Here is a 13,906-nt window from a genome sequence, read left to right as displayed (position 1 = left end):
CACAGGTCCTCAGCTTACACCAATAGCTCGTAAAACTTGATGTTAATTGTATGAAGTATTGGTAAATTTATTTTAAATGTGATGAAGGAAGAGTAAAAGTCAGTCAAAAGGCATCAAGGGACCTTAATTTTAATTAATTCTTTAATTTCGCTTTAACAGTACAATACAAGGATATAGAAGACATTTTATCTAATAACAATAAACATTGATAACAACCGACTTGGTTTTATGATAAACTATCGACCTCAACACCTGCGACTTAAACCAACCGCGTGGATGTTCTTATTAACAAATCTCGCGGGAACCAAGGATCTTTTCGGAATAAAAAGTAGCCCAACTGTCTATTCTATCTCTATTTAATATTTCAGCCAAATCTATTCAGTAGTTTTTTCGCGAAAGAGTAACAAACATTCATACAAACTTTCGGGTTAGTAATTTTATTAGTAGGTTATTAATACAGATTTCTTATTTATAATCGCAACATTTTACAAGGATGCGAAGTATTAAGGCCACAATAATTAGGTACGATTTTACCCGTAATGTTTTTTTTTTTTATCTCAACGTAATCATTACATAATGATTGTTTATATATTGTCCATGGTTAACATAATTAAAGCGGTCATTTTATAGCAAGGTGGCATTCGAGTAAGACTTTTAATATATCCATATAAGTAAGCATAACCCCGAAATCTCTGTGTAAAACAAAATAGCTTCTTGCCGTCTGTGCGCTCAACTGATTTTCATGCGGTTATCATCACTAGATAGAGTGATTCTAGAGAAAGGTTTGTGCACTTAGTTTTTCAAGGATGGATCATTTTCATGGGTATCATTTTCATATACCTACTTGTATTATTAATATTATTAATTGGTACAGTTTGTGAGGTAGGGGTAATCTTTAGATCTATTATACTGATTTTGAAAATTCCTTTACCAATAAACAGCTACTTTATATGTGAGCTTATATTTGATCCCCGTAATTCCATGGGAACGGGAACTACGTAGGTGGAAATACAGGGCGTCGGCTAATCTTTTTTACATAATTGTCTTAATTTCAGACCGCATTACGGCATTCATTGAAAAAAAATAAACAATGATGCTCAGATGGTTATATTAATATACCAGCAGTGCAGACAAGTGCGAAAAACCGAAAGAAAAAAAAGAAATATAATTTATATTGAATACTTTAAGTCAATCTACAGAACCTCACACTAATATTATTACAAAGGTTGTATGTGTGTGTATATATTTGTTATCCGTTCACACCAAAACTACTAAACCAATTTAGCTGAAATTAGAACTGGAGATAGATTATACCCTGGATTACCCATTAGGTAACACATAGCCCTGGAAAATCCATGATTCCCGCGGGATTTGTAAAAAACAGAATTTTGCACGAATGTAGTCGCGGGCTTCCGCTTGTAATTCAATATCTGAAGTTATTCAACATTTACATATATTTCATATTTATAATTTATATAAACTTTTTTTAATTTTTTTTAGTATTATTATTCTTAATTAAGAATTGACGCTTAACAACAAGCATTAATATTTACCAAAAAGTCCAAAATATAAAAAAAAAACAAAATAAGGTACTTAAGTATTAATAGTACAAGATTTCGGCTTAAGATTCAAGTGTGAGGTTACTTGTTTATTAATTAGCCTGTAACTAATAATTACCAAAAGATTATAAATCTAGAATAGTGGGTTGTTAATTTTTATAGGTAATTATAGAGGTACCTGAATCTAAATATTTAACGTTAACTATAAACGCAATACAAGATCAAAATGTCGAAAGACTAGTAATTACTTAGCAATGCTAATTAATTTGTCTGACTCACCTATTAAAACAGCCAATAACACCAAAAATCCACCAAAGAAATGTGAATACTTCATCTTTACTAGATACACTTTCACTTGAAAAAATAAAAAAAAAAATCACTACACTATTCGTACTAAAAAAAGTTATCAAAAATTCGTTCAAAAACAATCAATAAAAAAACATTTTTTACACCACTTTCACCTATTTACACTGTTTTATTGTTATTTAATTTATTACGTTTTCATTTTGCAAACGGAAAACATCGCATTTCGCATCGGAATTTCCGAACGTCAATATTAATTTTTCCCGCGTGGTTATCGCGTTCGAAAGTCAAACGTGCACTGCTAATATCACTGGCCAGTCATGTGCGACTCGGTGTAAACGGTGCTATAATCCAACTGATTTAAGAAACATGTAAACAGTTGTTACTTTGTAAATGTGTTGTGGTCTTGTCATTTTGGTCGGGTTATGTAAAGTTTAGCATGCATGCTTGGCCGCGGAGGGCTGCGTGTAGCTTTAATTGGAAATCGGCGGGTTAGTAACATTGAACTCTTGGCTCTTGCATTATTGAGATACAAACTACGGCTGCTTTGTGAGGGACGTATCATGTGTTTTTTTAGGGTTCCGTACATTAAAATCCAAACTAAAGTTCGCTTACAAGACATCGTTGGTTTACGCTCCAAATCTCCAATGTATGGAGGCAGGAGGATTTATAATTTTGTACTGCGCCAATATGACCTCTGCCTCCGATTTCGGAGGGTGTGGGTTCGAATCCGGTCCGGGGCATGCACCTCCAACTTTTCAGTTGTGTGCATTTTAAGAAATTAAATATCACGTGTCTCAATCGGTGAAGGAAAACATCGTGAGGAAACCTGCATACCAGAGAATTTCTTAATTCTCTGCGTGTGTGAAGTCTGCCAATCCGCATTGGGCCAGCGTGGTGGACTATTGGCCTAACCCCTCTCATTCTGAGAGGAGACTCGAGCTCAGCAGTGAGCCGTATATGGGTTGATAACGACTGCGCCAATAAGGTTTTTGAGTGACTTTTAGAAGTGCATAAAAACGGAGTCTGCCATATTGGATTTAGTATGACGTCACATAGCTAGCCATATTATATGTGTACAAAATTTCTCTACAATAAAAAAAAACCTAAACTCTCTTTGGGCTTTTAGCCTTTTTAAAAAGCTAGTCGTTTATTAGGGCTCGAAGTTCCGAAAAATAAAGACTCCTTAATAGAATTAAAAGGCCTAAAAACAAACAGTCTTAAAAAAAAAATAAAAGACTCTAGTCTTTTGGAACATAAATATCACCATAAACCCACCAACCCACATTGAGACAACTTAGCAGGTCGTAGCACCATATTCCATCTATACTTATGTAGTGGACCTTTAAAAAGGCTGTTAATTATGATGATGATCATTATTCCTGATGCATGACCTTGTTTAGCATTTATTTCCGGGTTATGTAAGTAAAATACCGTTGGCATCGATATTTAGGTATATAGGAAACAACAATAGATCGCCTTCGAAAGAGAAATCTTCGATTCCGTTAGAACGGTGTATGTTTCCAGGAAGAATACTTCCTCTATTCACTTACAATTTAAGTAATACAGGTAACAAGGTATTGCATGTTTTTTATTTCATCACCTCTTATGTCTGGTTACGGACTAAGAGCCTGTGATTGCCATATCTTCGTCATTATCTATATTACAGTTAACAGTATACTACATTATCTATAAATACATATATAATACATTATTAATATTAATATATAATACATTATTAATAATAATATATAATAAATTATAAATATATAGTACATTATCTATAAATTAAATTTAAATTCAAAATTCATTTTTCACTACTCTTGCTCAAAAACATTGTCATATTACCACTCCGCGGCGGGACTAAACAAGTATATTAGCCTCTAGGGGCTAAAGTAATTTTGTTTTTTTAATTATTGTCTGTTACGAGTACTAGCCTACTTTATAACGAAGGAGGTTTTATTCGTAAATAGAATCATCCGGTAAGGCCCTTCTTCTTCTTATTTTGGTTATATGACTCCGCGCGTTGTGCGATTGAGCCAGAGGTAAAGTCCTGACTGTTTGATAAAAATAAAACTTGGAATTGGAATAAAATGCAGCGTTCTTGTCTGTGGAATGCGGTTATTTTTTTTGAGTTGCGAATTTATAGAGCGAGATTTGAAGACAATGGTGTACGGTGTAATAATAATACATAAATAAAATACCTTTGCCTTTTCTTCTTGGGAAAAAATTATATTAATAAAGAAAATAAAATTAAATAGCGAGAATTTAAAAAAAATATTGTCGTGAATAATAATCTAATTACTTGATATTTTTAAATAAATTCATTGTGAATTTGTGACATTTGTGACCGTAATTTACATGTTTCGCAACATTAATTGTTATGTCTTCATCTAGTGAGAATGGTGACCCTAATTTGGAGATGGATCAAAAAAGACTTACAAATTAAACACCTACTTAAGAAAAATTTAATAAGTGGAGAAAAGAACAACAAGTGCCTTCTTATGTACAACTTACGCATGGTGTTTTTTAAACAATGGGGATGATGACTAGGTTTGAATATATTGATTTTTATGATACATTCGTGTAAATAGGGTCAATGTTAACTAATTTATACATAAAAAGCAAAGATTGTCTGGATATTTGCAAAATAAATGAGATTATAAAATTTCAAAAACTACTAAATTTTTTTTATCGTAATTAGATGAAAATTCATACAGTTTTAGCTTCCTTACATTAAATGTGACATTTTTTAATATATGAACTATAAAGATAAACGCACAAATAACAAAGATATTAGTAATTTTGTTTGAACGCGCATACAAATCTAACGATCATTACATTGCCTATGACGTCATTTTTTCGAGCCATTTTGTATGGGGCGTTTTTCAGGGATCCGCGGCAGCGCCGCTAATCTGACCCTTTAAATCCCTGTAGCTCCGAAAGTAATGATCGCAGATACCCTGTTCCTTTTACAAAATTGCTTTACTATTAGTATACTCTTAATTTATATACAATTTAAAAAACTGTCATCATCCCTATTATCGAACATGTTTACCCCTCATACTCATTATTCAATTTCACTGTAGTCGGAAATTAAGTTACCGGGTAAAAGCATCTCCCCGAAACATCCAAAGTTGTAGCGTTTTGTACCTACACTTTAATTTTCAAATAAAATAAAACATTGAATACTGTACCGAGTTATTTTATTTTCTCGCAATCGTAGTGAAAAGTATTGTGTAACACGCGGGGCTAAACCCATTTTAAACTCGGTTTCTATTTAGGCTAAAAATACCTCATTTAAAATGGGTTTTTTTTAGCCCCTTGTATAACAATCTACTATATTTCAATTAGGTTTAGTTTACAAGCACTTTTGAAAGGTCAGGTATATGTCAAAATTTAATTTAATCTAATGGTGGCAATAATACACGAAAACTTAAAATTAAAGTTACGAGAGTTCCAAACGAGCCTTGGTCCGAGAAGAGCCCACAACAAACTCAGCCAAAGTTTATTTTTTTTTGTTTACCACCATTTTACAAACTTATTTAAAACTAAGCACACAGTCGTATAAACACAGTTTAACACCAAGCTTTTTTATCATTTATATACTCATTAACACTATAATAAGACTTTACTAAAAGCTTGCGTCCATACCATTGCGTATATACTAGTATACTTGTATATGTATATGTTGCCCTAGATGAGTGATTAAAAAAATGTATTTTTCTTCAAGAATACTATAATATTAATTATATATATAAGATACTTTTATTAAGCCAATTATTTTTACATAATTGTCATCTCATTTCCATATACTTTTGAATACCTGGATTCCCTGGGCCGACGTTGTATGGGCATTCTCCTTTACTAAATTGATACCTACCTTTTATTTAGCAAACTTGTGTACGGAATATTCACTGCCCACAAACGATCATACAAACCACAGATCACTATAGACTAATACAAACATTCATCTATTTCAATATTATTATTTTGAAAATAAAAAAATCTGTTTTCTTTTTTCGCGCCATCTACTGTGAAACTTTCGAAATACGAACATAATTATTATAGCGCCATCTACCGGAAAATTTTTGCAGCCTCTTCTCTTAATGTTAAACTTTGTATATTATTAATCTATTCTTATATCTTTTTTATTAAATTTATACTATTATTTAATAAAATAAAATTATTTCTTTAATTGTTTTAAACATAGATTAAATGGAAACTACAGCTGTTACTTGAAATGTCAAATAGTTACTTCGTCATTCAATAGATGGCACATTTTTAGAGCACAGATAAAAAAATTATAATATTTCCGTCACAAATACAAATCGAGAGACGATATCCAGGCCCTCCCAACCGTAGAATAAAAAATGAGAATCCTCCATCCTTTACTAACAAAAGAGAGAGATATCTCCATCCTTCTCCTTGTTATGGGCTGTAGTAGGTGGTGGCCATGCCTATCTCTTTCACCTGTACACTTAAATAAATTTGCACACTGTTACAATTCTAAGTATCGAAGAACTGATGTGATTGGTCAAATTTACACAAAGAAAAATAATAGCTTTTATGAATGAAAGAGAAATGTGCTTATACCACGTGTGTAAGATTGTTTTGAATTTGTTGCCTCGTGCCTGCGCCGCCATTGTAATTTTACTGCGAAAGATTGGTTTTGACTTTTCAATAATTGAAATCATTGAAATTCGCATGAGCGCCGCTGGAATTACTAATAATAAGGATAAATCTTTCTTGTTAATTAATTATCTTCACTATTTAAATAAATTTTGATTAATAAAAAGATATAAAATGTAGTTCGATTCGTGCTTGGTTATTGATAAAAGTAATTTTGTTTTAAATGTGTTATTCCCAAGTGTAAAACGCGATCAAATTACGTGCTGTACCTTTTACTGATAGTGATAACACTAGATGGGAGGCATCGTTCATCAATTGTCCAATATTACGGAAATATACTCGTAGGCAGTTAGAAAACGTTAAAATTTGTGAAAACCACTTTCTACCCAGGTATGTAATTATTATAGATTGACAAAGGATGCTATTCCTACTTTAAATTTAGAAATTACACTATCTACTCCTAATCAACCCCTTCAATCTGATCCAAATACTATTTCACCACCATCTGTAATTTCAAAATTTTATAGATTTTTTTTCCATTCATTGTAATGAATTCCTGTACAATAGTTGACCATATTCCATCTACTTTAACATTACATACAGACAGACATCTTCAAACCCATTAAATTTCAGAGAGTCAGTCTGACAGTGGTAAAGAACAGTTTTCAATATTGTCTCCGGTCAATGTTATTGAAAATTCCAATTTACAAACTGATGTTGGGTCTACTTTACAGACTTCAACTGCGAGTCAAGCTGATTCCATACCTGCTAATTGTGAGTCTGCTTTAGAAAACATACCAGTGCACGTTAGGTCATATAACAGACTCAAGTCATGTAGAAAGCTAGATTTTGTACATAGAGTTCCGGAAGATAAGTTTGAAACTCTTCGTAAGAAAAATTCACGTCAAGCTAATAATAATCATTAAAGAAACAACTAAAAAATAAAACTCAACTTAACAGATTAAAGGCTAAATATCAATCTTTAACTAAATTAAAACTTTTTGTATCAAAGTATCCCCTGTTAAGTCATTTTGAAAAGGTATTAGTAGACTCACAATTAAGATTATCTGGTGTTAAATTCAGAGGTGCTAGATATATCTACCAATGATGAAAAAAATTTTACACTTTCCTTATCTAAAATTAGTCCAAAATGTTATACTTTCATACAGGTGTTATTCAAGGTTTTGAGGATATAGGAGGTGGTGTCAGAACAAATAATGTTGCTGATTAAGTTTTAGTTTTTATGCTGTGTGGGATATTTTATTCTTGGAAACTACCTTTAGCTTTTTATTTTGTCCGAGATGGAATTAAAACTTTAAATTTAAAAAATATTCTTAAAGAACTTCTTGATGCCATATTTAAATCAGGATATGGAGTGAGATGTACTGTCTCAGATCAAGGGTCTGCTAATGTTGCAGCAATAAATTCATTAATATCTGAGATTTACTTATTAACCGTAATAATAGTAATGATCCTGATAATGTCTTTTATTATATATATAATAATAATAAAATATATCACATGTATGATGTACCACCGTACGTACAACGGCCAAACCTTAGTGGCCAAGTGCGGATAAGGCCCAGGAAGAAAAGAAAGAAAAAGAAAGTACCACATTTATTAAAATGGATGGAATGGAAATAGGAGGTGGTGTCAGAACAAATAATGTTGCTGATTAAGTTTTAGTTTTTATGCTGTGTGGGATATTTTATTCTTGGAAACTACCTTTAGCTTTTTATTTTGTCCGAGATGGAATTAAAACTTTAAATTTAAAAAATATTCTTAAAGAACTTCTTGATGCCATATTTAAATCAGGATATGGAGTGAGATGTACTGTCTCAGATCAAGGGTCTGCTAATGTTGCAGCAATAAATTCATTAATATCTGAGATTTACTTATTAACCATAATAATAGTAATGATCCTGATAATGTATTTTATTATATATATAATAATAATAAAATATATCACATGTATGATGTACCACCGTACGTATAACGGCCAAACCTTAGTGGCCAAGTGCGGATAAGGCCCAGGAAGAAAAGAAAGAAAAAGAAAGTACCACATTTATTAAAATGTTTTCGAAACAATTTTCAGAAAAAAGACCTACTTATTGGTAATCAACGTGCACAGTGGTCCATCATTGAGGAGCTCTATGCTACAGATGGTGAAGCCGGACGTGCAAGAACCACAACCCTGACGGATAAACACATTAGACCAACTTCTTATGACAAGATGAAGGCAAGTTGTTTTAATCCCTTTTTAATACCTTTAAACAAGCATTCCTTGTGTATATACAAGCTAAATCTCTAAAAAGTTCCAACAATTTAAATGAAATTTAATATGCAGGGGTTTCGGAGGTTTACTGTTAGTAGGTGCGCCAAAAAAAATTTGAACAAAGCTCACAGAGATATTCATATAATGCACAAGTATGAGACAAATATTTTAACATTCCATGGATTCATGGTGATCCTCTCGCACCTTCTGTGGTGTACAGATACAGACTAACTACATAGCCATTTTTAGTCAATTCATTTGTTATACTACAGCCTTTCTTAATGAGTACTGTTTACCAACAAATAAATTAGGAATGAAGGTAGATAACACTTGTCTTTTTATAACTTATTTATTTTAAATTATGTATGGTTTGTTTATAAAATGTTATATAAAATATATTTACCATATCTGATTGTTCTATGGTAATTAATCAAATTTATTTTCATTAATTTAAGAGCAAGTTAATTATAATTATTACTAGCGGACACCCGCAACTTCGTCCGTGTGAAAATCGAAACACACTTTCAACCCTTTCGCCACTTCTATGTATATTTTCATATGTTTTATATCACACCATCAAACTTCACGAAGATTTTGTGTGTAAGTGTGTAAGTATGTTGTTGTATGATGATGAAGATTAAGGACAGTTAATGGAATTCCTCAACAGTTTTAAGTAGCTACTTTGTGATTGGGTTTGATTAATTTGTATTGATGAGGAGTTTTCACCTAGATGGGTTGTGACTGTCATTAGGGGTCTGGTTAGGAATACGAAAGACACTTAACGGAACTCTTCAACGATTTACAGTAGCTACCTTTTGTTAGGAATTTAAGTTGTGTAATCATGTCATCTCTTTTTATTTTTATTTATTTATTTTATAACAATATTTATATTAGATATAATAACATCACCATTAGGTAATGACCAGGATTTCTCTCTGGGGCACGCAGGTCTGAGTCTGACACCACCAAGTGTCTCCTGCTACTAAAATTTCTCTTATCAAGTTCAGTGCCACATCACACGACGTCGCGTGAAACGGCCTTTTACGCTGAGGCCGGTAACGCGACGTCGCGTGTCAAACTTGATATTCGTGTTTCTACACCTACTAAAATTGTCAGTTCACCAGAAAACATGTTGAAGTACGTCATTTTATTTGGACGGTGTTAAGCTGTTATGAAACGGCCTTTTACGCTGAGGCCGGTAACGCGACGTCGCGTGTCAAACTTGATATTCGTGTTTCTACACCTACTAAAATTGTCAGTTCACCAGAAAACATGTTGAAGTACGTCATTTTATTTGGACGGTGTTAAGCTGTTATGTATCAAGCCACAAAATGTGTGAAATTGAACTTTGAATGCAGTTTAGTTCAAAATTTCATAAAGGACACCACCGTATTATTATAATAATATTGTCATCTATACTTGTTCATATTTTGGTTACATTGGTACATTATTGCAATCTAATCAGATGGTTATATAATTCACAATCAAACTATTGTATTTAGCGTTTATGTGATATACTGCATTGGGTGTAAAGGAATATAATCTATTGCGCTATTCCTATTTTTGCCTTAATGTACTATCCCTCCTTGATACCTACACATAATTTGTTTTTAAATACAACCGACTTTAAAACTTTAACGTACCCACGCAACTAAAAAGGGAAAAATAACATTATAATAATTTCTACATATTGTTCACTTTGAAGTCGGTGTCAAGTCTGTGATCTATTAATTCAAGGCGTATCGTAAAGATTTTTGTCTCAGACATTCTTTTTGTCATTCATGTGGTTTTTTCATAAACGAAAAAAACGAACAAAGTGATTCATAGGTAGAAAATATTATAATGTTATTTTTCAGTTTCGTGGGAACGTTAAAGTTTTGAAGTCGAATCTACTCAGCATTAGAATTAAAATCTACGAGTTATCAATAAATACTCTGTGAATCTTTACTTTCTAAACAAACTAATATTATACAGGTAAAGTTTGTGGGATTGTAAGGGTTAATCTCTGGATCTACTTAACCGATATTCAAAATTCTTTTAACACTATAAAGCCTCGTTATTTGTGAGTGTTAAATGCTATTTAATTAATATTTAATTTATCTCCGTATTCTCACGGGAACGGGAATTACGCGGGTGAAACCGCGGGGCTAGTCTATACTAATATTGTAAAAAGGTAAAATTTGTGAGGTTTAAGAGGGTAGACTCTGGATCTACTGAACTGAATTTAAATATTCTGTTAATAATAGAAAACTACATTATTTATTAGTATTATAAGCTATATTTTATCCCCATACTCCGAGGAGAAAACCGCAGAGCGTCTGCTAAAAAATGTTTGAGGAATTGTAAGGGGTTATCTCTGGATCTACTAAACCGATTTTGAATATTTTTTTACCAATAAAAAGCTACGTCATTTGCGAGTGTCGTAGGCTATTCTATCCACATATTCTCTCGGAAACGGGAACTACGCGAGTAAAACCGCGGGGCGTCTTTTAAAATATTATAATGAGGTAAAGGTATTGTAGGGGTAATCTCTGGATGTACAGCACCGATTTTGAAAAATTTTTATACCACTAGAAAGCCACGTTATCTGTGAGTGCCTTAAACTATATATTCTCCTCATACTCTTAAGGAAACGGGCATTACATGACTGAAACCGCGGGGCCTCTACTAAAATACTATAAAAAGGTAAAGTTTTGGGTATTGTAGGGGGTAATCGCTTGATCTACTACACCGATTATGAAAATTATTTTAACATACTAGAAAGCTCCATTATTTGTTAGTTTTACAGGCTTCATATTCCCACGGAAAAGAGAATTACGCGGGTGAACCTGCGAGACGTCGGCTAATGATGAATATATCACCCCTATTTTCTCACCCTTAGGGTAGTAACTTTTTTTTAAACTAATATGAGACTAATTTTGAAGTCATATCTTATAAAAGAAAAATTATTAAAATCTGACTATAATATAAAAAGTTATTCGTGGGTTTACTTTACAATTAATGGGTAGGTATACATTCAATTAGGGTTAGATTTTTTTTCGTATTTGAAATTTATATGGGACCTAATTCGAAATATATTTTTTTTCATTATATTTCCTTTCTAACAAAACAAAATTATCAAAACGGACTGCTCAGGATTGTGATGTTTGGAAGTCCCTACAAAAGGCCTATGTCCTACAGTGGACGTCCATCGGCTGATATGATGATGACGATGATGATAAATTTGGAAAAAAATCCAACTCTATGGTTAGGAAAACAGGGGATGATTGAGTGTATACCCATTAATTGTAAAGTAAAACTACGCAGAACTTTCTTATAGTGAAGTAGATTTTGATTTTTGATTTGGCTAGGCATTTCACCCAAGCACATAAAACGCGCTGCCTTGGCCCACGCGCCTAATTATACCCCGGCCTTCGGCCGGGGGTTTGTGGTAAGGCCTCCGACCGTGGCCGCTGCATTATACCCAAGCACATAAAAAGCGCAAAATCCAGCCGCGCACCGAATAGCTCAAAGCAAAAGCGGGACCGGAGCGGAAAAATAGCTCACAACGCGTTCTGGTCACAATAAAACATCAAATGTCGGTCTGTCTGTCTGTGTGTATGTTCGTTATAGGAACAAAAACTGCTCAACGGATTTTAACGAAACTTGGTACAATTATTCTTCATACTCCTGGATATAGTATACTTTTCATCACACTACGATCAATAGGAGCAGAGTAGTGAAGGGTAAACGTATGTAGGGAAAACGGGAGAAGTTACTCCCGTTTTCGTAAGAAGAGGTTTAAGGGCGGACGAAGTCGCGGCCATCCGCTAGTCTTCTAAAATAGTAGATTGTTATACAAGGGGCTAAAAAGACCCATTATATACGAGGTATTTTTAGGCCTAAAAATACCTAAATAGAAACCGAGTTTATAATGGGTTTAGCCCCATGTGTTACACTCTGCTTTTCACTACGATTGCGAGAAAATAAAATAGTTTAGTACATGTTCAATGATTTATTTTAATTGAAAATTAAATGTACAAAGTCTACAATTTTGGATATTAAGGACAATGCTTTTACCCGGTAACATAATTTCCGACTACTGTGAAGATGAATAATGAGTATGTGAGGTAAACGTGGGAGATAATAGTTTAAAAAACTCCTTTCGTAAGTGAATCCATTCGTTGTTGTTTTCTCCACTTATTAAATTTTTCGTAGGTATTCGTAGGTATCGTAGGAAAGTATTTAAGTAAATGCGTTTCGACTTTGATGGTAACAGATTGAAGATTTCATCCATCTCCAAATTAAGATCACCATTCTCACTAGATGAAAACAACAATAACAATTATTGTTGAAAAATATGTAAGTTACGGTCACAAATTTACAATTTCTGTAAAAAATCAATTCACGCCAATTGTTTTTTAAATTCCCGCTTTTTAATTTTATTTTTTTCACATGAGAAAAAGGTATTACACCGTAAAGGATGTCCCATGTCTTCAAATCTCGCTATATTCGCAACTCAATAAAAATGAAATAAAAAAATAAACGCATTCCACAGACAAGAACGGTGCATTTTATTCCAATTTAAAGTTTTTTATTTATTTTTCAAAACAATCGGGGCCTTACCTATAATGATTCTATTTTCGAATAAAACCTCCTCCGTTTTATAGTAGGCTAGTACTTAGCTAGTACTCGTAACAGACAAGAATTAAAAAAACAAAATTACTTTAGCCCCTAGAGGCTAATATGCTTGTTTAGCTCCGCTGTGGAGTGGTAATATGACAGTGTTTTTGAGCAAGAGTAGTGAAAAATACTTTATTAAAGTTTATTTTTTACTAATAGTAATGTGGCAATACGTTAAAAACACGAATCACGCGTCTTCGCGTGATGAATATATATTTAAAAATGTATAACCTTATGTATTATTTTACCGAAGATTCAATATAAAAGTATTATTAGAACAAAAAAATGCAAATTAACGGCTTTTTAAGCAACTTAAAAAAAAGGAGGAGGTTCTCAATTCGACGCTTGTTTTTTCTAAACCAATTTTAAAAATTCTTTTTTTGTTAAAAGATTATAGTTCCAGATTGGTTCCATTAAATTTTTATGACAATCGGTTCAGTAATTTTGTGTTGAAATGAAAATAACGAATTTTCCC

At 32.7% G+C, this 13,906-nt stretch overlaps 1 protein-coding gene and 1 long non-coding RNA gene across 3 annotated transcripts in view; one reads left to right on the top strand and one right to left on the bottom strand.

Annotated features, from left to right (window-relative positions):
- The window catches only part of LOC112043390 (uncharacterized), a 69,148-nt gene extending 66,965 nt beyond the window's left edge, over positions 1–2,183 (bottom strand). Inside the window, exon 1 of one of the 2 annotated variants that reach the window (XM_024078790.2) lies at positions 1,839–2,183. In XM_024078790.2, the coding sequence (XP_023934558.1) occupies positions 1,839–1,893 (55 nt within the window). In that variant the 5' untranslated portion in view covers positions 1,894–2,183. The remainder of the gene's footprint in view (positions 1–1,838) is intronic. The other variant, XM_024078791.2, reaches the window with a different exon arrangement.
- A 4,281-nt stretch (positions 2,184–6,464) lies between these two features.
- On the top strand, positions 6,465–8,732 carry LOC128198017 (uncharacterized). Its single transcript, XR_002886680.2, has 2 exons — positions 6,465–6,884; positions 8,590–8,732. It is a non-coding gene; the product is annotated as an uncharacterized LOC128198017 (long non-coding RNA).
- The last annotated feature ends 5,174 nt before the right edge of the window (positions 8,733–13,906 follow it).

This window comes from Bicyclus anynana, chromosome 22 (genome assembly GCF_947172395.1).
Source record: "Bicyclus anynana chromosome 22, ilBicAnyn1.1, whole genome shotgun sequence".
NCBI classification, from domain to species: domain Eukaryota; kingdom Metazoa; phylum Arthropoda; class Insecta; order Lepidoptera; family Nymphalidae; genus Bicyclus; species Bicyclus anynana.
The sequence above is the reverse complement of the archived record's forward strand: the minus strand, read 5'-3'. Positions and strand labels throughout refer to the sequence as shown.